This window comes from Pan paniscus, chromosome 21, assembly GCF_029289425.2.
Source record: "Pan paniscus chromosome 21, NHGRI_mPanPan1-v2.0_pri, whole genome shotgun sequence".
NCBI classification, from domain to species: domain Eukaryota; kingdom Metazoa; phylum Chordata; class Mammalia; order Primates; family Hominidae; genus Pan; species Pan paniscus.
In genome coordinates this window covers 47,842,007-47,868,478 of record NC_073270.2, presented here as the reverse complement: position 1 = coordinate 47,868,478, position 26,472 = coordinate 47,842,007, and the positions used below count along the sequence as shown (strand labels likewise).

The 26,472-nt window shown below is 44.7% G+C and overlaps 1 protein-coding gene across 14 annotated transcripts in view; it reads left to right on the top strand.

Annotated features, from left to right (window-relative positions):
- PTPRT (protein tyrosine phosphatase receptor type T) overlaps positions 1-26,472 on the top strand; it is a 1,127,644-nt gene that overhangs the window by 1,060,083 nt on the left and 41,089 nt on the right. For 8 of the 14 annotated variants that reach the window (XM_034947430.2, XM_055104674.1, XM_055104673.1 and 5 more), the window contains 5 exons: positions 11,290-11,366; positions 20,155-20,191; positions 21,620-21,717; positions 24,023-24,082; positions 24,806-24,922. In XM_034947430.2, the coding sequence (XP_034803321.1) occupies positions 11,290-11,366; positions 20,155-20,191; positions 21,620-21,717; positions 24,023-24,082; positions 24,806-24,922 (389 nt within the window). The remainder of the gene's footprint in view (positions 1-11,289; positions 11,367-20,154; positions 20,192-21,619; positions 21,718-24,022; positions 24,083-24,805; positions 24,923-26,472) is intronic. The other 6 variants (XM_034947434.2, XM_034947433.2, XM_034947432.2 and 3 more) reach the window with 1 other exon arrangement.

Sequence of the window (26,472 nt, the reverse complement as noted above, 5' to 3'; positions counted from 1 at the left end):
AACTTGGAGGAAGAAAGAGTAAGATACAGGCAGATTGTAAAGGAAGAAAAAGGCAGAAGTTTTAGCTTAGCTGTTTCCTGTGCTGATTTAGGAATGGGCTATGAATGGTAGAACTAATCAGAAAACATTTATAATTTCTCTCTTGGAAGATGGTAATTCAGACAGCAAGATTTCTTGCAAGTGAAGTGTTGAGAAGTGATATTCAAACAGTCAGCAAACATGTATTAAGACTTATGACATGTGGGCCTCCTCAAAGCAGGCCCTGTGATGGGCACTGGGAGGTGGAGCTCCTGCTCCTGGGGAGCCCCCACTCTGCCACAGGGAGCTGCTTGCCCTGTCTGGTCCCCAGCATTCTCTGCTCCTGCACTGTGGATACTGTACCCTAAAATATATAGTCCCTTATCTGATAAAGCCTATGCCTGAGGCTCTGAGCTTGTTTCACCCTAGCCCTGCCCTGCCTGCATCTCTTAGACTGAGGACTTTCTCCAAAGCTGGGAAAGGATCCCCTGCCCAGGCACAGGCAGCCTGCAAATCCTGAAGGGTTAATACCCCCAGGAGAAGCCCTCCACCATGAAATACCCCAGCTTCTTCACCGTTCCGCTGAAGTTCCTTCTGGAGTTCCCACAGGGATGAGAATGCAGCTACCTGCAGTCCTAATGGGCTTGAAAACTCACCCTTAATAAGCTGCCTTCTCTTCCCTGTCGTACATCACCCCTTTCCTACTGGTATTCCTGTCTCCTCCTACATAAACTGCTTGGACTAAAATCTCTGTCTTAGATCTACTTCTGAGGAACCCAAATGGAGACAGAGAGAACTGAAGCACCTTGACGATACCACCTTGATGGGTTTAAATAAACCAGAATCTCCTTTCTAATTTAAGAGTCAATCGTTCTGCAAGAGATCAGGGCAAGAGCAGGTCTGCATTCAGTGCTGAAAGAAGACAGTGCCGAGGTAACCAGTGAATTCAGAAAGCAGCGCAAGACATAAAGGAGAATCAAGAAAAAAAGGGAAATGGAAAAAAAACAACCTGGAATTGAAATGGGATATGTAAAAAAGAAACAGCCCCAAGGAATGGAAAGTGTTCCTGCCCTTGTATGCGTCCCTCCCAAAGGCAAAGCCTGCCGAGGCTTGATAAATAGAAATATTCTTGGCGCAAGAAGAAAACTGGCTGTGATTAGCATCTTAAGGAACCCAGAGCACTGTGAGGCTGGAGTGGAGGACAAAGGCCCAGGCCAGGGAGAACAGAAAAGATTAAAGGGGACAAGTAGGAGGGAGGGCACTGCCTACAAATGAAACAACGAGAGACCTTGGCGAAATATCTCCTTTCTTCCAAGTGATTCTATTTAGAATTTAGTAATAGAGACAGTGGGGTTTCTAGGGAGTGTAAATGGAAAGGAAGTGAAAGGGAAGGAAATGAATGGGTAAAATAAGAACAAAGAGACCTTTGCTTCCAAGTAACTCTAGGGCAGCGACTGTTGGCAAGGGGAAATTCAAGAATCCCAAAGCATTCTCCATGTAAAGTTTTAGAGGTGCTTCCTAGACTGGCAGGAAGGTGCTGACACTGACAAGCTGAAGTGATCACAGGGGTTGCAAATGTTACAAAATGAGGCCCCCTTCTGGGATCAGTTCTTTATAAAGGTGTAATCTAGATGTAGAAAGACTACAAGGGATAGTGCAGTACCAAAATTCCATCCTCAGACCATGAAGGATTCCGTAGGAGGGGTTACCAGGACCCAAAGAGAGATGACCTGACCAGAGGTGGGTGCGACCTTTGGTGGCAAGGCAGCCACCCATGGTGACCCCACCAAGGGGTGCTGGAGGAGTAAGTACCTCCATCACACTCTCCTCCCTCCACCCAATCTTCTGCCTGTGCTTTCCATTGGCTGGGGCCAACCAGAATCCAGAGAACAGGAGATCTGTTGACCTAATCCAGTGGTTCTCAAAGTATAATGCCTACAGCAGTGGCATTAGTGTTACCTGGGAACTCATTAGAGGCGCTAATTCTTGGGCTCCACCCCAGACTTACTGAATCAGAAATTCTGAGGACAGAGTCTAGCAATCTGTATTTCTAAAAGCCCTCTAGGTGATGGTGACGCATGTGCAACTTTGAGAATGTCCAATCTTGGCCATAGCAATCAGCCTCCTGGATTAGAGGGCCAGATGAAGTGGAGAGGGGGTCTGCGGGCACACAGGATATCAGCACATTTTCTGAGACTTATCTTCTCCCAATCTAGGAAAAGCCACTGGGCTCAGGTGTATTGGGGTCTTAGACATGAGGTCAGGCGGTCCCAGGTTTTCATCCCAGTTCTGTTGTTTACCTTCAGCACAATCACTTCACCTCGCCCACCTTCAGGTTCTCACCCGTCAGATGGCTCTAGAGCAGCTCTCAGGATGGAGAGGCCAAATTAAGCTGAATGATTATTAAATCTGAATCTTGTGTGGCCCCTTAAGTCACAGACTTTTAAGTCTAGATGAGTTAGTGTAGCCTTTTTGAGTTCACAGGCAAGAAGAGAGAGCCCAGAGATGGACTGTGCCCTGCCCGAGAGCACACAGCAAGTCTGTAGAACAGCCATGACCAGAGCTGTGGTCTCTTGCCTGCCAGGGTGGCACATATTCCTTACCAAAGAGTCCTCTCTGCATCAAGTCACATCCGTGTTCTTGGGGGAGAATGTGTTGCTAAGGCCCAACCTCAGAGCAGATGAGCTCTTCAGAGAGGCCCATCTTTTCCAGAAGGAGGTGGGGCTATGGAGTGCAGAGAGGACCCTCACTCCTAGTGAGGAACTCAGGTTCAAAACAAAACCCAGAGGACTTTTTTCACAGTAGGTTTCTCTGCTGATTCCTGGGGAGACAGAGCTGGGGGTGACAGAATGGGTGCCTTATTCAATGCTCCTGACTCTCAGCCTCCATTCTTCTTCACTGTCTCTGAGGGTGGCCATTGCCTGGGTCCTACAGATGCCTTGTGGTGCAGAAACCATTGGTACCCTGCCATATCCCCAAACACTCACTACTTGCATGTGTGCTAGTGCTAATTCAAATTGCCAACACCTTTGCTTCTTTTCCTAAGGACTTTTTCTGGCCACTAGAGCCTTCTCTGCCTTCTTGCAGGGCAGGCCCAAAGAGCCAGAATATTAAATGTCCCCAGAACCTGCCCTCAATTAATGACTGATGGAAGTGGGTATATACATACCCCAGCTCCCTCTCTGCTTAGGTAGAATGACTCCCAGAGCTCCTCAGCCGAATTAAGCCTCAACTTGCTACAATGGCAACTTGCTGAATGACACACCCCTATTAGATTTCTTCTTTCTCTGTCTCACTTCCCACTCCCCTGCTGGTGTTTCCTGGGATCACCCCCCCCACAACAACTACTTGCATCCAAATACATATCTCATGTTCTTCTTTTGAAGAAATCCAAATAAGAAACCTCCCTCCCTTCCTTCAGAAAGGCCCCTCAGTGGGGCAGTGCCTGGATGGCATCCTTAGGACACAGGTGGTCCTCTCTTGGTGCTTGCCCCTCTCAACTCCAGTCCCCTTCAGTCCCCTCAAAGGTTGCATCTACTGGAGCAGCTCCTCCCAGGACCCCACAAAGGGGAGTTTTCCGATTTCAGCCAGCATGGATCTGGCAGGACAAGGAGGTACACAGAATGTCGGGCTGTCTCTGCATCATGCCCAAGCCAGCCTCTCTTGATAATGGTAATTCAATCAAGATTGAATGTGCAGACCTTTAGCTTCAATGAGGTACCCAGGCAGTCTCGGCAGAATTACCTGCCTCCTCCTTATCCACTTTTGCAAGATGATGGCATTAACATTTCCAATACTTGTAGGAAATGGTTTTTCACCTCCACAATTCATTGTAATGAGTCAAATCTCTTTTCTCTGAAAAAAAAAAAAATGCACTATTCTTTACCCTCTGTAGTGCCCAGAAGACAGGAAGAAAGAATATCAAGTATCCAAATAATATTCTCTCCCCAGCCCCACCTCTTTGAAGTGATTCTCTCTTTAAGTGGATGTGGGTTGAGATGACAGGTTTACTGAGCTATCTTTGGTGATGGAGGGAGGGAGAAGGAGTTGTGGTTTGTTCTGAGAGTTAGAATTGTATGAAAGAGGAAAGTGAACCCTCTCTCTGGGGTGGCCATGAGACCTTAGTGGGATGAGGACCAATGTTGGAGACTGAGAACTTAGAGGAAAGTGGAAGCTGGAGAAGTGTGGCATAGAAGGGTATGGAGGTCATGGATCTCAGCGTTCCAGGAGGAGTGAGGACCCTACAACTCTATAAAGAAGCCCTCATCCCTATACCTTCTCCTGAGTTATTAAACTTTTTGGAGCCTTGAATTTCTCATTCATGAAATGGGATGATGGTATAGACCTCACAGGGTTACCGTGAGAATCCAATGGCATGGCATCCCCATGGCATTTGATAAGTGCCTGGAACATCTTACACTTTTCACACAGCTAAATTTCTGTATCCCACCACCTGGCACAAGGTGAGTCTCTAGTCTTATGGCCCATTTCCGGTAAGATCTTCTGGTCTTTCCCAAGACAGATTGAAGTGAATAACCAGAGCACCTCTGCACTAAATCACTAAACATTGGTCTGTATACTCAAACCTGAACGTGTATCAGAATCACCTGGAGGGCATATTGAAATGCATATTGCTGGGCCCCACCCCACAGTTTCTGATTCAGTGAGTCTGGGCTGGGGCCCAAGAATTTCCATTTCAAACAAGTTCCCAGGTGCTGCTGATGCCATTGGCCCAGGTCTAGAATAAAAACAAAACTGAATTTATATAGTTGTGTTAATTTCTTACAACATACCAGGTGGGTTCATATTTTACATCTTTTAATCCTTGCAGCAAGTCTGCACAGCTATATATGATTTGGATGTTATAGCTGGGTAAACAAAGGCTCAGGGGAGGTGGTAACCTGCCCCAGGTGATATGGTTAGGGTGTGACAAGCCTCAGGTCTGCCTTCAGACCCCACCCAATCCATAACCTCCCTTCTGCTAAAGGCAAGAATTGGCTGCCAGTCTTTGGAAGGGATAGGCTGGGTCTACAGGTGTGGTGAGGGGTCAGCTATGAGGAGAGGAAGAATTTGAGCCCAGGATCCAGGCGCAACTGCCAGCTCGGATGGAGGTGTTCTTTGAACATGCAAAGGCCCTGTGGTCAGAGTGAACACAGTGCATTTGAGCAACTGAAAGAAGACCACAGTTATCAGAGCAGTATGTGAAGCTGGAGAGAGAAGTAGGTCCCAAACCATCAGATCATGCAAGACATTGCAGGGTGTGCTAGGCTTTGTCCTCTGTCAGTGGTGTTCTGTAGCTGACTCATACCAGCTTGCAAAAGCAGATTGTTAAATTTTCAGGAATTTTGTGAGGTGGTTGATGCTATGTTGGTAGCTTGAAATCGGTCATGGTGGGAGTATTTACACCACAGAAATCAGCAGACATTACTGATCAGGGCCTTTTTTCCCACAGGGAGCTGTATGTTAAGCATTTACCAGCATACTAGTGGTCTTTGACCTCAAGCAAGGAACAGCAAATTGATTGCAAACTGAGTGATGATGTTCCCCTAGACTTGTGTTACAGGGAGCTCTTTGAATTTATGTGTCTTGGTACCATGTCTCCCTTCTACCTTCTGCCACCAGTTCCCTCCTCGCCACAGCCAGCTCTTGCCCATCTCTCACCTCAACTGAGAGCCGGGGGAGCCAGGCTGCACCTTCCCCTCGCCTCATTGAGGAGTTTGCTTCTCCTCCACATGACTCTTCTTAACTCCTCTCCTTGTCTTGAATATCAAACAAGGAGTACCAAATTAGCTGGTTTTCAAGCTTGCAAAATGTAGATAGAGCATAATGAACATTCTGGGCTGCTTGTAAATTACCTCGTATAAACGCCTTCACATCGCCTGCCGCCCCATCTTTCTCCATGTGCATGTGGGTAAACACAATTTTTTATCCTTCTAATTATATAAAGTTAGAAGAAGAAGGGGACACAGAATAATATTAGCATCTCCCAAAAGGAATAAATAAACCATGAGGACACTGCCACTCCTTGCAATGCCTTTCTGGTGGACCTACAGCTGAATTCCACCCTTTAGTGAACACACACAATAGTTCTTTGCCTCTGCAGATAGATGGATCTGTATTTGGTACAGAGGGTAAGTGGAGAGCACCAAGTTTCTAAGTATCTCTGCTATTAGCTCACTGCCTGCCTCACATTCATCCCCAAAACCATCATTTATTAAGCACCTGCTGTGTACCAGGCATTGTCCTAGCATTTTTCTTTAGAGCAGTTTTAGGTTTACAGAAAAGTTGAGCAGAAAGTACATCATTCCCATGTACTCCCTCCCACCCACATACTGTTTCCCCTATTATTAACATCTTGCATTAGTGTGGTACATTCATTACAATTAACTAATATTGATTTATTATTATTAGCTAAAGTCCATAGTTTATTCAGGTTTGCTTTTTATGTTGTACAGTTCTATAGGATTTGACAAATGTACAATGACATGTATCTACTATTGCACTATTGTATAGAATAGCTTCACTGCCTTAAACATCCTCTATGCTTCACCTATTCATCCTTCCCTCCTCCCAAGCCCCTGGAAACTACTGATCTTTTTCCTGTGTCTAGAGTTTTATCTTTTTCCAGAATGTCATATAGTCAGAATTGTACAGTATGTAGCCTTTTCAGATTGACTTCTTTCACTTAGAAATATGCATTTAAGTTTCCTCCATGTCTGTTGCGGCTTGATAACTCATTTCTGCTTCTCACTGAACCATAGGCCATTGTATGGATATCTAATGAATGCTCCTTGACTTACAGTGAGGTTATATCCCCATAAACCCATAAGTTTAAAATATCATAAGTCAAAAATGCATTTAATATACCTAACCTGACAAACATCATAGCTTAGCCTAGCCTACGTCAAACATGCTGAGAACACTTATATTAGCCTATAGTTGGGCAAAATCATCTAATACAAAGTGCATTTGATAATAAAGTGTAGAATATGTCAGGGAATTGATTGAACACTGTACCAAAAATTAAAAACAGAACGGTTATATGTGTACTCAAATTAAGGTTTCTACTGAATGCATGTTGCTTTGGAACTATCATAAAGTCAAAAAAACCTAAGTCTAATCATCCCAAGTGAGGGACTGTCTGCACCACAATTTGTTTATCCATTCACCTATTGAAGGACATATTGGTTGCCTTCAAGTTTTTGCAGCTTTAAGTAAAGCTGCTATAAACATCCATGTGCAGGTTTTCCTATGGACATAAGTTTTCACCTCATTTGGGTAAATACCAAGAAGTACAATTGCTGGATATAGTATGGTAAGTGTATGTTTAGTCTTGTAAGAAACTGTCAAACTGTCTTCCAAAGTGGCTGTACCATTTTGCATTCCCACCAGCAATGAATGACAGGTCTTGCTGTGCCACATCCTCCCCAGCCTGTGGTGGTGTCAGTGTTTTGGATTTTGGCCATCCTAATATGTATGTAGTGGTATCTTGTTTAAATTTGCAATTTCTTAATAACACATGATGTTAAACATCTTTTCATATGCTTATTTGCCATCTGTATATCTTCCTTGATTAGGTGTCTGTTCAGATCTTTCTCCCATTTTTTAATCAGGTCATTTGCTTTCTTACTGAGTTTTAAGAGTTCGTTGTGTATTTTTGATACAAGTCCTTTCTCAGATACGTGTTTGGCAAATATTTCCTCCCAGTCTGTGGCTTATCCTCTCATTTCTTAATGTCCTAGCACTTTTCACTCCTATGTTTTCTCATTTAATCCTCTCATGCCATATAGTATTGGCTCCATTTTGCTAAGGAAACCAAAGCTAAGAGAGATCAGTTGACTTGCTAGGTGATGGAGCTAAGATTTGAAGCCAAATCTGATCACAGCTCCATATCTCACTTCTTATATTAAAAGTTTATCTCACTTGACATAAGTTAGCTGTGTAGGCATGAATTTTGGTTACATCATAATAAAGCACCTTTCCACTGTCCCAGAAAAGAAACACTGTATTAGGCTGCCCTGCAGAGCCCAGCATGATTCCTTGAGTCTTCATGGCTTCACAGGGCATGGAGAGCCTTCTGAAATGAAACCCCCGCTGCTGCCTCTTCTGTCTCCCCTCCCATCGCTGTTCCCCTCACACTCTGTTTTCCCAGAACAGGAGACCCTTGCAGCTCCCCCACCGTGCTTGCTTTTTTCAGGATGTCTGCCTTCACTCTAGCCATTCCCTCTGATGGAAAGACTTCCTCATTGTGCACTGGCCAAACCTTACTCATTTTTAATTCCTCATTCACATGTCACTACACAAAGCCCTCTATTCCCCATCTTCTAGATTTGGAAGTTTTGCTTCTGCATACAGTCTGTCTCCACTAAATTGACAAACTCCTTAAACATGAGTATCACATTTGATAGCACTTTCTTAATCCCTTCAACTAGCCTGGCACATAGTAGGTGTGCAGTAAACACATTCTTAATAAATGAAGGAGAGACGTTGTCAAACACCATCATCTGGTGGCTAGAGATCACTTTCATCCATAAGTACACTTAACTAGAATAAATAAGTTCATTTCTTTTTGTTTTGTTTTTAATCATTTTTGCTTTCCGGTTTTTCAACTTCATTTTATATTTTAAAAATTCCCTTTCAACATTTTAAACCACAATCTCTGTTTCCAGTGCTATGGGCCCCAGGGGCAGGCATAACTCAACAAATAAAGGAGATTTCTGAATCGATAAGTCATAATGAGACCACTGAGTGAAAACAATGTGCATTTTCACTTTTTTGAGGCCTACAGCTTCTGGAACTGCTGGTAACAGAGGCTTGATGCCCTGGGCTGAGAGGCAGGTGCCAGGCTTTGTCTGAATTCCAGCCTGCTGGATGGGCTGTCCCCCAGGAAGTCCTCTCTGGGGCTAGAATCCTGCAGGAACTGGGGAAGAGCTGTTTGCACAGACTCCAGCTGTAGTGCCTGTGAGATGCCTGAGACTCTGGGACAGCAAGTTATGTGGGCAGAGTAGGGTTTCAGGGTCAGATAAACCTAACCGAGAAGTCCTATCTCTGCCACTCACATGATGCGTAACTTCAGAAGCTTGCTTAATCTTTCTGAGCCTCAGTGTCTTCTTCTGTAAAATGGGAAGACTCATAATACCATATCATTCTGGTATCCTTATAATAACCTATATGGCTATTTTGAGGCATAAATGATTGAATGAGATAATGCATGTAAAGTTTCTCTTACCTACCATGAATTCAATAAAGGTTAACTTCAAACTCCTCCCCCGTGTCACATTCCACTCTCCCACTCACCCAAAGGGATTGCTTAGACCACCCACCTGCTCCCTCTAGTTGCTTCTGCTGAAACTTCCCCCTGATGAGTAAGAAAAGTGGCATTTAGTATAACTCGCTGTCTAGCCAGTGCCTGCCTGCCACATGGCAGATACTCAGTGAATGATTCTTAAATGAATGGATAGATATGGGGTGTATCTTATACCAGCCCTAGGCCTGTTTGTCCATAATAGGACCCATTCCTTACCTTCTCCCACTCTAGTGTGCATTGCAGGTAACTTACCCCTGCAGGTTGTGTTTTTCAGGCTCTCCTGTCAGCTATTTAGGTTTAGCCAATGACATGCACTGGGAGATTGGAGAGAAGGAGAAAGGGAGAAGCCAGGGTATTACAACTACAGTTGCCTTCCTTAGCAGCAAGGGAAGCACCTCCTTGCCTCCAGCTCCTACTAGAATCCCACTGTGGCTTCAGGTTCCAGCAGGTGGCCCCAGCTCCTGAGCACTGCCAACTCCACCACCTCCCTCCATCCCTTCAGCCCAAGGGCAGGCAGTGTCTCCTTGTTGCTGCTTATCTCTGAGTTTCTCCACTCTCTTCTATCTGGCTGCTCAACTCTTCTGTCACCCAGGCAACCACTTCTCAGTAGTTAATTCCCTCTGCTGGGTATATTTGAAGTGGTTTCTAACATTGTGCTTACACCCGCTTTGGAAACAGGAGCGACCGAACTCAGAGTTAAGAGAACTTCACTCCTCTGTGCTCTACCATTCACTGGCCATGTGGCCAGTCAGGCTTTCTGGAGCCTCAGTTTCCTCATTTGTAACAAGGGCTAAAAGAACCCATCCTACTTCTCTCCCACAGGGTCACTGTGAGAACCCAATGAGGTCATCCAATTATACCTTTTCCATGTACTACTGAGTACCTGCTGTATGTCAGGACCTTTTAAAGGTGCAGGGGATGGAACAGGGAATAAGGCATAATGTCCCAGTTCTCAAGGGGGTTTTGGTTAATTGCAATAAATGTGCCTTGTAAACTGCAGAGTGCTGTATAATTCTAAGAAGATAAGCTGATCTGACCTCCGTGACTCCCAGAAAACCCTTGGGGATGTCCAGAGCTCTCCAGCCCACATCTTAGGGACCCATTCCTGCCCTAGAGGAAGGTGAACTAGGATGCAGTGACTGCACAATGATATGTGCACAGTGACCTGGATAGCAAACCAAGGTCCCTCCTCCCAACCAGACCCAACCAATGTTCCACTTGTGTGTGTCTATTAGCGTGTCAGAGCTCACTTAATTAACTGTAAAGGATTATCCTGATTCTTCTGCTGTACTAGTTTTCTTTTAATGGTTTTTATTTGGTGTTAGTTGAAGTAAGCATGCCATCAAATAAAGTCTGCAAATCTTGTTTATGTCTAGATTGTGTTTGAAAAGGTATCCTCTATAACACAATTTTTAGTTATTGATGACCTCTTTTATAATGATTTAGTCAGCCTCACTTTAATGATAGTATCGATAACAATATATGGCTGACAATCTATCTCTAACAATACTCCAAGGGGCAAATGAAAAGCAATTTGTGCATGTGTGGAAGATAGGTAAACTTGCTGTTTTTAAACAACATGAAAATGGAGTATATTAATCCAGATGCAACACTCTCCTGTCCTGAGCATTTTTATATGGTCTCTCTCACATTGTCCTATGAAGCAGGTATTTCCATCCCCATTTTAATGATTAAATCACTAAGACTTAAAGAAACAGGTGACTAATCCAGTTAGGTAATGACGAAATCAGGAGGGAAGGTAGAAAAATGAGAAATACTTACCTCCCTGAGCCTCCACTTCCTCTTCTATAAATGGGAGCAGTAACTGAGGGTGGTGTTGAGAGTTAAATGAGAGTAGCACAATGCCTGATATGCAGTCATTAATAAACAGTAGTTCTAAAGGAGGACATTAGCTGCGTAAGGCCTCTTATCAACCATCCCCTTGATTTCTGCTCTCTCTGCAGACGACCATTCCCGGGTGAGGCTGCTGGTGCTGGATGGAGACCCGCACTCTGACTACATCAATGCCAACTACATTGACGTGAGTGTCTTAATGGGGCTGGGGGCTGGGGCTGGCTTTTGCAGGCTCAAGATCTGTGGTTTACCCCAAACTCTCCTCCAGAAGGTGGCCCTTCCAGAGCAGTCTGGATCCTCCCTGATATGTGGAACTAGTGTAACCCAAGTTGACTGTCCATCTACCACTGCATCCACTTTCAGGCTGGCTGTAGTAGCCTGCTCTATGGGGCCTCAGGACAACTGTTAGTCTTACTCATTCACCCCATTTATTCATTTGTATATATGTCTGTTGATCCATTCATTCATTCACATAAAAGCACGACCATTTATGCCACAAAAATTTTAAAGTGCCTACTGTAAAATGTATACTAGATGCTATGGGAACCATAATGCTAATAATACCACGGTCTCTACCCTTTAAAACCTTAGCAGGGAGATAATGCGCACATCAATAATTCCAGGGCAAAGTAGAAATTGGTAAGTGTCAAAAGTACAGATAACATGCTGCAGAGATTCAGAAGTAGGGAAAAATATCACTTCTCCCATCAGGAATGCAAAATATGATGTGAACCAAAGCTTCAGGCACAGATATGATTTAAAATCAAAGAGAGGGAAGAGGGGCCTCTGGTTAGAGAGAATAGCACAAGCCAAGATGGAGCAACTGGCCAGGAGATACATAGCAGCTCCATTTGAGGGGAGCAGAGAATATGTAACAGGAATAATGGAAAATATTGTTGGGGCTACATCAGTGAAGATTAAATGCTCAAACTTAGGAAGTGGGACTTTATCCCATAGACAAGAGGAAGCTATTAAAACTTTTTTATCAAGGAGGTGACCAGCTCAGAACTGAGCTTTGGCATGATTTATCTGCTACCAAAGATAAGACAGATCCGAGGGAAGAAATTCTGGAATTAAGACAACTACAATCAATAAGGAAAGAGGCTGCTTCAATATTCCAGAGACGACTGAGGAAGAGACTAAACTCAAACAGGAGCCAAGAAGGGTATGCATGGAAGTGAGAGAATTTGCTAAGCAAGAGCATGACTGCTGAGGTCAGAAGGACAACCCAATGTGACTGATTCAAGCCATGCATCTCAGGACCTCAGCTCTCAGTCCATGGGTCTTGAAGAATGGCACAGAGATTCATACTGGTCCCCTAGACTCTCAAATGTATTTATAGATAGGCTATAAAGTGTGATGGTGCAGTTTGTGAATTCCCCTTTAATCTAGACTAAGCCAGGTGAGTTATTAACAAATACTTATTGAGCCTTGTATTGATCATTGGACTGCTTGCCCTCAGATCTATTTTGTGTCCTTCCCTGTTCTGCCTTGCATTGCAGGGTGTGTGTGTGTGTGAGAGAGAGAGAGAAAGAGAGAGAGACAGACAGACAGACAGACACTGGAGGATGATGGAAGGGCAGTATATTCTCCATCTCACTCCCTTCCTTGGGCAGCAGCTCCAGCAGTGGCTGTACCCTGTCTGTGGCTCCATCTTTCCTCAAGCAGGCCTGCCATAGTCCAATCTCCTGCCAGTCAGCCCGCTGGGGCTCTGGTTATTTCTGGTTATTTCTGGACTCTGGACTCTAGTTATTTCTCCCTCTCCTGTTCTCCCACTAGTTCTAAGGGTTGGTTGCAGCCTACTCCTGTCCCTGATCTCTGGGTTGCCCCACTATTCTCTGTTTGGCATCTTGGCTCCTCCATCACTTGTGTAACCAACTCCCCATACTGAATTTCCTCTGTCTGAAACACATAGACTGGTTTCTGTTTCCCTAACTACACCCTAATTAACAAAGGGCCTACTACATGGCCAAGAACTGAGGCTGCAACTTCAGTGGAGTTGAAGATGAACACCGTCTCTGCCACCATAGCCCTTCCAGGAAAGTTCACAGGAGACAGCCAGTTCTGAATAGCTTTTCTCCAGCCCAGAGCAAGGCACTCTGAGCATGCATCCATCATGCCAGCAGCCTTTCCTTCATACATCCAGTATTCAGTTCACAAACACAGAGCAGACCCTCCACTGTGTATGGGAAATACTGACTTTTAAGACCAGGTCTCTGACCTAAAAGGGACTCAAATCTGGTGAGGGAGTCAGATAAGAAAATAGACCTTCACAGAGCAGGGGCTGTGGGACCATAAAGGAAAATCAAAGCTTCAAGTTGGTGGGAAAGGGAAGTAGCCAGTGGAGGCTCCCTGAAGGAGGTGATGTCTCAGTTCTGCCTTGAAAGATGACTTAGAGCCAGCCAGGCAAGAAGGGTTAATAGTAACCTAAGAATTACTGATCACCTTTCATGTACCAACATCACCTTAACTAGTATCACAACTTCACAAGGTAAGTACCACTACTACCCATTTCCAGATGAGTAAGTGAGTCTCTTAAGATTATATAACTTGTCCAGGATTATACTGCTAGGAGGTAGGGGAGGAGGGAGCAGAAATTTGAGTCAAGAGTACCTCTCCCACCATACCCTGCTGTCTTTAATAATCACAGTGAGCAGTGACAACACCAACTGGCTCTTAATGAGTCACTCTTGGGGTCCTATGATGGGTGGCTTAAGTAAGTCAGCTTATCAAAACTTCTTAACAACCCTTCAAGGTAGGTGTTATCATTCCCATTCTCCAGATGGGGAGGGCTAAGGTTTAGAGAAATCACAAATATGCCTCAGGCCATGCAGCTGGTCAGTGGCAGAACCAGGATGGGAACCAGACCTGAATGGCTCCCAGTTTAGCACTCTTTCTCCTTCCCCTCCCCCACCCCCGCCACTCCCAGACACCGCCTTGTAGCCAACACACAGCAAGGACCGAGTCAGCATATATTGATGCAGGTTGAATTGATTCCTTCCATTTCTCCTCGACCTTGTCTATGGCTGCGTGGATATGACCCTAAGGACCACAGCCCACACAGGGTCTGGCATGCCTGAGTTTCTGTATCTGGCATTCATCATTTGACTAGAATCCCCCAACAAAAGTCATTTTCCTAGATAGGCACTCAGTCCAAAGTTGAATGAGCATCTGACTACAGTCAGGGCCAAGATACACTTTGGTATTTTATAGGCAACAAACGAAATTGCTTTAAATGCAAGTTAATCTCTACAACACCACTGCTAATTATGCCTCTGATTCATTTCCTGTTTTATCATTGCAAGGCATGTTTCAAGCCTTTAAAGACAGGAAACCAGAGCTGTAGGTTAAGAGCACTGTCCAAGGTCACACAACTGAACTTCAGTTCTCTGCCCACTTAGGACACACCACGACCTTCTTCTTCTGTCTGTAATAGGTTAGGCAGACAGGGCAAATGGCCTGTGTTCATGCTGTCTTATTATGGGATATTGAACTCCAGGCTCAATCTCAGTGGTTAGAATCCAGGGCCAATAAAGTCATGAATCTGGTCTGTGTTGAAGACCTGGCTGTTGAATCCAGGCCTTTTTGATTACTAGCTTTATGATCTTGGGTAAATTACTTAATCATTCTGATATCTATAAAATGAGATAATGGTGCCACCCCACAAGTGTGCAATTACTGATGTAAAGTATCTGTCATGATCCCAAAAGGAAACATAGGCTTCCTCAAAGTGGGTACCCAGGGAAAGTTTAATAAGGATGTGAACAGGATTAAGAGAAACCAGTAGGGTAGGGTGCAGTATCACTAGGCTAACAATAGTAGGGAGTCCTTACCAGCCCTAGACCCAGATAAGGGAAGAGAGTAGCTATGAGAGAGGGCTGCCCTTCAAGAACTGAAGCCCTTGATTGAGTGACAAGGTCAAGCAAGGCATGGAGACCTGGCAGGGAGGAACCTAGAAGAACATATGCCCCAACCTCCTCCTGGCCTCTGAGTTCCTGCTTTTGTTCCCCATTGACTAAACCCAATTTGAAGCAGAAAGAATAGGAGCCCATGGCGTGATCCATACAGAGCAGACCATGGAAGGAAAAAGGGGAAATGGAGGCACAAAGGGAAGAAAACCAACCACAAGCAACTCCTTGCACAGTTACCACTATAGGGTGAAGAGTAGAGGAACTCCATTAATTGTGAACCAACTATATACTCCAGCAAAGATAAAATTCCTGGGGTCTCTATAGGGATTCCTGGCAAAACAGTACTCCAGACAGCTAACTAGGTCCTCACTCCATCACCCTGGTCTCCAACCCAGCCACAATCCTTCCTGGCTCTCTAAAGAGCTAACTGCCCATGCTAGAATCATTTCTCTACAATTGGATCTTGACGATTCATTAAAATAACTCCATTGGGATAATGAGCTGAATGGGGCCAGCCCTGTCTCTGCCTCCGGAGGCCGTGGTCTGTTACTGTCTGAACCATCCCGCTGGCAGGTTTGTTTGCACACCCGAAAATGTATTGGCCACTTAAATCTGTTATAAATTACCAGGCTGGAAATAAATATCGTATCTGGGTCCCCAGTAAGTAACAGATGCATGAGTGCAGAGTGAGATAAATGCGTTTTGGATGCAAACCTCTTTCCCATTGCTCACAGACAGATGGAGGCAGGCCCAGTGCTGGTTTGCAGTCAATCTGCGTGCTGTGTAGGTGGGACTTAAATGAACTCAAAGTTCTTTTAAGGTTAGGAAGTTTTCTGTACTCGCTCTTGGCGAATCCCCAGAGGAGCCCCAATTGAGCAGTACATTTCCTTTTATCTCCTTTGCTGAGGAGTCTCGTGGTTAGAATGTTTTCTCTTTGGGGACTGCGTGGGTTTTTGGAAGCCAAGGAGGGTCTCTTTACTCAGATGCAGCGTGGAAACAGGCACACAGCATACGTACATTCAGTCAATATGAATTTTTCAAGGCCAATGGCCCAGGCTGACTTGTAGGTGCTGGGGACATGGCCATGAGCAAGCCAGCCCTGGCTTCGTGGAGCTCCCTTTCAACTGGGGGAGCGTGTAAATGAAGACAGAATAGTATGCTATTTGGTGATAGGTTATCTAATGAAAAGTAAGCCAGAGAAAGTGGAAAGAAGCTGATGGGGTGGTCAGAGATGAACTCTCCACAGACGTGATTGACAACTGAGCAGAAGCTTGGATGGAGCGAGAGAGCAAGCCACTCAGGTACCTGGGGGCAGACATAGCAGGCACGGGGAATGGCCAGTGCTAAGGCCTCTGGATGGACATGTGATCCCTATCTCTGAAGAAGAGCAAGAGCCAGTGGATGATGAAAGAATGGCAGAGAAACTGGGAACATCACTGAAAGGATGAAATAGAAATGACAAGAGGTGTCAAGATGCCCAAACTAGGTTTAAGGAGCCAATCAACCACCACCTCCTCTGAGGGGACCCTCCTTGGCTGTTCAATTCCCATGGGTACTCCACAGAGTCCCCACATCTTCCCATTAGTAGCCTTTACCCCAGTCTGTTGATGTCTATAAGTTGCTCAAAAGCAAAGTCCACATTCATCGGGTCCACTTTTGTATTTCCAGTGCCTTGTACATAGTAGTAGGTGCTTAATACCTGTTGATTGACAGTGAATAACTGTGCAAACAAATGAATTCACAAAATAGAGAATCCAAGGCATCTAACTCCACAACTAAAATGTGAATCTCTTGCTCAAAATGTTATCTCACTGAATTTCAAGCACATTAGAATCTTCCAAATCACAGCTTCCTCCAGGGTCTCTTTTTCTTCCAGCCTGAGCATTAAGAGGATGCTCCAACTTCAGCTCAAAAACATTCATACATGTATTTCACCAACCAGACTGCTGAAAACTGCACCCAGCTCTGGGTGGCATGTCCCATGTCCCAGGAGGAGAAAGGTACAAAAAAATTTACTGCAGCACATGGAATTGTATTCACTGAGCATATACAAAGCCCTACTGGGCCACTCAGGAGGAATGAGTCAGCTCTGCATCCCAGAGGAGAGCATATTTCAAGAGCAGCTTGGTGAGGCTGAAGCACAGGGTGCATGGGGTTGTGGGAGTGGACAAAGAGGGACAGCTGGAGGTGAGGCTGGAGATGAAAATGGAGACAGATGACTAGTCCCAAGGTAAGGCATTTGGCATTACCATGCAGACAATAGGGAGCTACTGCAGGCTTATAAACAGGGAAATAACACACTCAGTGTGCAAGAGGAAGCTCATGGGGTTAGGAAGCAGCAAGGCTACAGAGTGAAACTGCAGGCAGGGAGGCCAGCTAGTGGTTGGTGCTGTGGCCTCAGCCAGGGAGGATGAGGGCTGTGGGAATGAGTGATGGGAATGGCAGAAGAGGGCAGACTTGAGAAACTGCATCTTTCCAGGATCTAGGGGACTATTTTCTATTCCCAAAGCTACTCAAGAAAACCCCTGGGTTTAATTCTTTCTTTTAGCCTGAGCAGCCCTGTCCACTTGACTTGGAGGAAGGGATAGGTCTTCCTACCCCTTGTGTCACAGGGAAGGGCTCAGTTATTACATTAACACAAAGAAGGTCTCATCACCCCAGTGTCCCCTGAGAGGCCTGCATACACTTTTAGTCTTGATAGGCACTCAGTAAATAAATGTTTGCCAAATAAACAATAAAATAACAATAGCAAAGACATATATGTTAAATCTTAGAATAGTGCCTGGCACATAGTAACTGTTATATATCAACTCATTTAATCTGGTCAACAACACTATGAGGTAAATACCATTATCCCCATTAATTTTTTAATTTTATAGATTTAGAGAGTACAAGTGCAGTTTTGTTACTGTTTGTATTGCACAGTGGTGAAGTATAGGCTTTTAGTGTAACCATCACCTGAATAGTATACACTGCACCTATTAAATTATTTCTCATCCCTCTCACCACCCTCCTACCCTGCCAACCTTCTGAGTCACCAATGTCTACGATTCCACACTCTACATCCATATGTACACATTATTTAGCTCCCACTGTAAGTGAAAACATGCAGTATTTGACTTTCTGTTTCTGGGAGTTTTTTGCTTAAGATAATGGCCTGCAGGTCCATCCATGTATCCATGTTGCTGCAAAAGTCATGATTTCATTATTTTTTATGGCTTAGTAGTATTCCATGGTACACATATATATACACACACACCATGGAATACTACATCTATATATATATATCTCTTCATATATATCCATATATATATGGAATACTATATATATATATATATATAATTTCTTTATTCAGTCATCCATTGAGATGGACACATAGGTTGATTTCATATCTTTGTTATTGTGAATTTTAAAACTGAGGCACAATGAGACTAAGCAGCTTGCCCTAGACCACACACCCTAGAAGGGACAGAGCCAGCGTTCAAACCCAGGCAGCTGAGTTCCGGAGTCCATGGTACGCATAACCACCATGCTGTGTTGCCTGCCTAGTTGGTTTGTCAACAGCTTGTTTATTGGGTATTTGCTCTGAGTCTCACATTGTGCTGAGCTCTGTGAGAAAAAAAATTTTAAGCTTAGTAGGGAGTGTTTGTCCTTAAGAAACTGACAACCTCACTAAGTACCATAGGATTCCTCAAGCACAGAGTTTTAGTAGGGCTGTTGATTGCTCTGTGGTTAATCCAACCGTTCTGGTCATGACATTGCCCCTGGATTGGTGCCAACCTCCAACTCTAGAGCAGGCCCAGCAATTGGAAGGTGCCTGCAAAATCATTATCGAGCAAGTGAAACACAAAGGTGGAGAAATGTACAAGGGACTCAGAAACTTGTCTTTGAATCAGAAAGTGGATCTAGAACTTTAGAGATGCCACATCTGTGGCACCATAAACCATACAGATGGCAGTTCTATTTCCTGAAGAAAGTGGCCTCGAGGCAGTTCATCTACCTCAACAGGACAAAAAGACTGGTCAGCAACATCTAAGACAAAGACAGATGTTCATCAAACTTTAGGACTTATTTTCTCTGGACATGGTTAACCATAAAAGCTAAGTGGATTTCAGGACTGTCAACAATCTCCCAATTGATAGGCTCTAAAATTGGCATCTGTGTTCTTTAAAAATTTTATTCATCTATTCATTTATTCACTCATGTATTTGTTTAACAAATATTAATTGCATTCAGTGTTCTGCACTAAATGTAGGTCTGTCTCCAAAACTTAAACTTCTACTCAATATGACTGTAACTGGAAAGAGGACACTCCATGTATGCCATGTCCAGGCAAAAGAGGGGTCACCTTCAACCTCTTGTCCAATGATGAAGGTTATGGGGCAGCAGGGTACTCCCCAACCAGAGTACAGCAGGGCCTACTGTAGTGCTCTGAAATGTACAGAGAAATTAGAAACTGGTCTTTGTATTTGCAGGTATCTTTATGGGTCTCCCAGGTCACCCTTCCATAAGGTCTTCTCCGTACCTGGGACTTCAATTCCAAGCCCAGGAATGTTGGCATAGAGAAGCAACGTGGGATACTTCTCAATTTTCTTTTTCTAATTGTTACTAATGGAAGAAGTCAACAATTGAATTGTTTTCTTCCTTTTCCTTCTCTGGGTGTCCCATAGGGTCTTGTACAGTGTTCTTCATATAATCATGGCTCAAGAAAGACTTTTTGGTGGTCGATGCTCCCCATAAACCTGGAAACTCCTTCTCTACCTGTTTTTGGGTGCATAAGGATAAGCAATGCCCATCCAATCTTTGCTCCCAGTGCCACTGGCTCCAAGGCAAGCCTATGTAGGCACCTCACAAGTAACTATAAAAATAGCTAGCATTTAGTGACTTACTACACACTTTATGTGCAATATCTCATTTAACCTTTGCCACTTCTCTGGGAATAACTGATGCTGTTCTCATTTTGCCCATGAGAAAATCAAGACTTGGAGAGGATGTTTATTAATACTGTGCTGTTTGCAAGCTTTGACAACAGACTCTTCACAGTGCTTTTCTCCTGTTATCCAGGGATACCATCGACCTCGGCACTACATTGCGACTCAAGGTAAGTGCCCTCCCTCCACCTAGTGCCTCAGAGAGGTTTCAGGGGTCCCAGGGGAAAGGGCTCTCTTAACTGCAGGGCTTGTCCTCTCCTCCTATATCTGTTACTCCAACCCTCCTTTTTCACTAAACAGCCCTGGAGGAGAGGAATGAGTTTCCACCAGCAAAGAAGCCACGGAGGGGTAGGCTGAAGAATCTCCAGAGGTCCTTGAGATTGTTCATTTGTTTATTTGGGAAGGAAAATGGTGGCAAGTTTCACTATAGGAAAAAGGCCCATGAGTGACAGAGCAAGGAGCTTCACTTGGTCAGGAGGGAGAGGCCCAAGCAGGTGCCATCAACACCTGCCAGGGCCGGAGCTGATGGTGCCTTATCTCCACGATAGGCGCATGCCCATAACAGATATGCAGCTGGCTGCCCTAGAAAGTAACTTGGCAGTGCGTTTTCAGAAGGCTTAAAAATGATCATACCTTTCAAACCCTTCTGGAAAAAAATCCTGCAGATAATTATATATATAGACAATGACGCATATAAGAACATTATTCACGGTGTTACCTATAATAGGAATAAAAAAGCGAAAAATCTTAAATGCCCAACAATTGGTACATTGGTTACATAAAGTGTGTTACCGCCATATTATAGAAAACCTTGCAGCTATTAAAACTATTACGCTTGGTAAGAATTTTTAAGGGCATCAGAAAATGCATATAATAGGTCTGATGCTTATTACAGTAAATACACACATATACATATAAATATAGAAAAATGGTATTCAAACTTTTATATCAAACACATGTATTACTTTTGTAATTTTAAAAATGATAAAGGCCCGGGACATTGAAAGAGTAATTTCCAAGGAAATTGCTTTGGACTGTCAGAGCCTATTTTCTGCTCCTGGTCTTTTTTTTTTTTTTTTTTTTCTTCCTTTCTGTTGAGGCCCTAGAGGAATGCCTCCAGCATTTGTCAAGCTCAAAATCAGGCATCTCCTGTTTTTGTTCTCAGCATCTGGCACCCTGCAGCTCTCTCCACCCCCCACCCCAATTGGCTTCCTGTCTCTCATGGAGGTTCTGGAGACCAATTTTCGAAAACTCCCTTAAGCCATAATACAGTCCAGATAAGGTGATAGGTGGAGTTGGTAGAAAGGGTCTGAGCAGGAGGAGGACAGAAGGGAGAGGAGAGGCTGCCAACATTTCCAGTAGATGCTGCAGATTGTGAGAGCTTGGAATGAGCCTTTCCCCATCCATACCCTAATCTGTCCCCATCAGGCTCACATGTCTCAGGCCCGTGTCTCAGATACTTGGTGTCTTAACAAGGATCACCTGGCCTCACTCCTGCTCACCAGTGTGGAGACTTGACCAACCGGAGGGACAAACCTTCTCAGCTGCTGCTTTGCACTTGCATTCTCTAACCTCACTGTCTTCTTCTCTGTTGGCAGGTCCGATGCAGGAGACTGTAAAGGACTTTTGGAGAATGATCTGGCAGGAGAACTCCGCCAGCATCGTCATGGTCACAAACCTGGTGGAAGTGGGCAGGGTAAGCCTCTCCTGCACTCGCCTGGGCAAAGGATGCTGGAGATGCACTCTCGAACATCTCTTTGTTCCATGCATTGTGCTAAGTGCCTCCTAGTCAATATTTCACCCTCACGGCAACCTACAAGGGAGATGTCATCACTCCTATTCCACATTCAAGCAATGTCCTTTCCCTTCAAATCCCCTTCATCCCTTTTTACACCCTCACTCTCCGTTGATGATGTCATCTCATATATTTTGAGGAAATTAAAACCATCAGTCGTTCACTCCCTCATTGTCACACCACAATCCTACTTGTATCTACAACCGTCCTCTTGTTCTTCTCCTCTGCTGTCAGATTTGACTATAAGAAATGGCTGTTTCTGTTGACCCAAATGGTCGAATGTCAACTGTTTCTTATGGCTCAGCCTAACACAACAGAAGCCATGTCTCTGCCCTTCCAAAGGCAAGCATAGTGCCTGGATCACAGATTCTACTCAATAATTTTTTTTCATTTTTCCCTTTCTCGCTTGCAAAATAAGTCTCTTTCTCATTGCCAAATTGTTCCCCTTAGCATACAGACATGCTCAGTACCTTCCATCTTAAAAAGAAAGGAAAAGGTAAATAAAAAGTATTTTCTTGTTCCCTCTTTTCTGCCAAACTTTAAAGACTCACAGAGTGGCTCTGTTTCTTCACTCATGTTCTCTTCTACCCACCCCAGCGTAGCTCCTCCCTCCATCCCACCAATAGTGATATTGTCAATATCACTCGCATCCTTCATGTCGACAAATCCAGTCTCCACTTCTCTCTTCTCATCTTACTCAATCTCAGCAGCATCCAACCCTTTGCTACCCGCTCTTCTTCCCCTGACCTCTAAATCTTGATGTTCTTCAGGGCTCAGATCTTGGTCTCCTGCTCTGCTCCATCTCAACTCTCTCTGAAGTGGTCCTCAACTACTCCTGGGGCTTAGAAATGGGACTGCTATTCCCAGCTTGCTTTTGCCTACTTAGTTAACTCTGGCATGTGGGTGGGCTGCTGAGTTTAAAGGCAAGGTGTACAAACACTAGAATTAAAAGGGCTCTCTACACATCATATGAACTAACTAAAATGTGGGCAGGTAAGTTTTTGTTTGGGTAAGAAACAGATAATTCATAAAGATGAATTCTGGCCTCTGCGACGATGGGAAGGAGACAATCTGGGCTTTCGTAATCCAATAAAGGGGTATGGACATCTCAGGGCCTAATGGGAATTTAGGACCAGGTGAGACTTTATCCATGAGTCCACCCTTATCTAGTCCATCACTCAATTTTACAGATGAGGAAACAGACCTAAAGGGGTAGAGTACCTACCCTGACGTCACTCAGCCAAAACCTAGGCACAAAATCTGACACTGGACTCTCATTCCAGTGCTTGTGGTCACTCCACTCAGACTGTTCCCCAGGGACCCAGGCCCAGGGTGCAGCTACTGTGGACATAAAGGCCAGCCCAGGATTCAGGGATTCAGAGGCAAATTCCAGCCTGTTCTACAATATATCCCCCATTGGAAACAGATTCCCTTGATGGATAGACCATAAATCTAAATTGGATTTGGGGAGGAAAGCAATCTCTTCGATAAACTCCTGCTAGTGCCCAACACTGTGCCAGGTGCTTATTGTGCATTACCGAAACTTACAACAATCATAGGAGCCCATGTTCCTAGTTATTATTCAAGTGCCCTGGGTTTGCATCCTGGCCCCGTCCCTTACCAACAGTTGACCTTGGGCAATTTTCTTAGCTTTCCTATGCTTCCTCGTCTGCAAAATGGGGATGATAATATCTACTTCATAAAGTTGTGTTGATAAGTCATTAGAATAATACATGTAAAGTATTCGCAGAACACTTTGTGAGCCATGGTAGACAGAGTACACAGTCAGTAAATGTTAGCTATCATTATCGATAGGAAGCTGAGGCTCAGAGAGGTTTCAGCACTTTCTCGGGCCACCCAGATACTGAGTGTTAGGACCAAACAATGAATCCATTTGCCCCCATGCCCTGTTGCACTATACCAGTGTTTCCCTAAGTGGGTTCCATGGGATGCTAGTCTGCAGGATGATTAGTGAGAAGAGGGTTCCATGGTTAAATACGTTTGGGAAATGCTGCGTCCTCTGTGCCCCTTTTGGAGAGTCGCAAAACACAAAACACATTAGCACTAGCGTGAGAAAGAAGCTGAATAGTCCTGTAGCGAAGCTGCCTATTTAACTGTGTAATACAGCATTTCCCAAACTCATTTGACCACAAAACCTTTTTTTGTTTGTTTTTTTGTTTCTTGTTTTTTACCTAACACCTATTAGCACCCAGCGGAACACACTGTGGGAAATGCCACTCTAGGCCGTGCGGCGTCCCCCGGAATGGTAATCATGCTTTTGTTCTTTTAAGGGGAAAACCATGATCTCTTTTTCATCCATGAGTGCGACTTAAACAGTCGACTGGGGAATGGCTTGCTCGCGTCCAGGGTCAAAGAGGAACTGCGCATCTTCCCTTGGAGTCCAGCAGCTACCATCCTTTTCCCAACCAAGAGCCTTTCTCCTTCCAGACCCCCAACTGCCACCTCTTAATGATGTCCCCCTCCCAACCACTTCTGCTTCCACCTCCTATTTCCCACCTTTTATTCTCATCTTTGCTCAGCTGATAATACTCAGCTGCTCCACCCTGACAGAGCAGAAAGGGGACGCAGTCAGTCCCCAAACTGGCCACATGGCCTTGGACAAGTCACCAAACCTCTGAACTTCAGTATTATTTTCATCTGTAAAGTGGGGACAATAACACCCACCTATCTCACCTTGTTCTATTTGATGACATAGTGTGATAATGCATTGGAAAGTTACAAGGAGCTTTGCAAAAGAAGGTACTACAATTATTTCTAATGGCTCCAGTGCCTCTGGGAGTGAGCTTGGCCCTGTGCAGCTTGCTGATCCCTGGCCAGCTGTGAACCCTGTGGACTGAAATGCCACCAAAGTCACCCTTGGGTTTATTTGGATGGGACGACCAGATGAGACAGCTGCTCACACTCAGCCATGTGCTTATGCATCCTTGTCTCTGTTCTGTCTCTGTCTCTGTCTCTCACTTGGCCACAGGTGAAATGTGTGCGATACTGGCCAGATGACACAGAGGTCTACGGAGACATTAAAGTCACCCTGATTGAAACAGAGCCCCTGGCAGAATACGTCATACGCACCTTCACAGTCCAGAAGGTAAGCTTCCCGGAGGCTGTGGGCAGCCGGTCCACCATGAGAGCCAGCTTGTTTGTTCATCCAGAACATGTGGTAACTGAGGGTCTGCTCTACGTCCAGCCCCATACTTGGCACCAGCAACAGATCAGCAATCAGGGCAGACATGGGTCCTGCTACCAGGGATCCCACATCTAGTAGGTGGGGCAAACTGAATTCAATAAGCAAATCAATGAAATAACAACACATTGTGATAAAAGCCACACAGGAATATGCAAAGGATGGAGATAGAAATCCACAGTAGGATGGGGTGGTAGGAGAGGGCCTCTTAGCAGAGGAGGCATTTGGGCAGAGAATGAAGGAGGAGGAACCAGTGAAGGGTAGAAAGGAAAGAAGAGCTATCCCAGGCAGAAGGAAAAAACATGCAGTCTGGAGGGGAAAAAATGATCTCAACCTGTTCAAGGCATGTGGTCTCAACTGGGGGCATTTTGATCCCCCAAGGAATATTTGTAAATGTCTGGCAACATTTTTGGTTGACACAACTTGGGGGAGAAGGGTTAGGATGGTACTGGCACCTAGTGGGTAGAGAGGCCAGCGATGCTTATAAATATTCCACAATACACAGGACAGCCTCCGACAACAAAGGATTATCCAGCCCAAGGCATCAGTAGTGTCGAGGTTGAGAAATGCTGGTCTAGACATTAAAAGGAGGCCAGGGCTGCACAAGCTTGGTGAGCAAGGAAGTGATTGCAAATAAATATATTTATAACATGTTATATAATAATTGCTATTCTATCGTTACTATTATATCATAATGATAGCTAACACTTACTGAGCACTTACTGGACCAGGTACTTTTCTAAATGCTTTGCGTAGAGTAACTCAGTTAATCCTCCCAATAACCCTATAAGGTAAGCACTATTATTATCCCCATTTTACATATGAAGAAACTGAGACACAGAGAGTTTAAATCAGTCATCCAAAGTTGCCCAGCTGCAAGGTTGGTACAACCAGGATTCACACCTTGGCTCCCGTAACACATTTCTCTTTCCATTACACCATAGGTTCCATTTCTCTAAAACCAATCACTTTAATAGACAATGTGGCCACAGGCTTAAGGATGCAAAAGCACTGGGACTTACATGCTTTGAGAGCTGTGCCCTTGAGGCTTTGACAAGTCCTTGCAAGGGCCAAAGCAGGCTGCTCTGCAGACTAGAGCCCGGCATGCACACAGTACTGTTCCAGCATACAGAGTGGCCTAGGACATACTGTTTGCCCCGGAAGCTCCCCCTCCAACCCCCAGGCTCCTAAAGTCTCAGGGTCTTTTTCATCTGAATCTGCAGTCTTGGGCGAAAAAGTCAGGAAGCCTGTGAACTCCCTCCACTAAGAGGAAGGAAACCATCGGTACTTCAATGTTGCCTTAGGTCAGGTTTTTTAGAAGCAGAGCCTGAGGCAAGGATTCAGAAACATGAGGTATATCAGGGGAGCTCTCCCAGGAGAAATTCCTAAGAGAGAGTGGGAAGCAGGAGAGGGAAGGAAAGACACCAACCAAGGACAGAGGCTCCAGTGAAGTC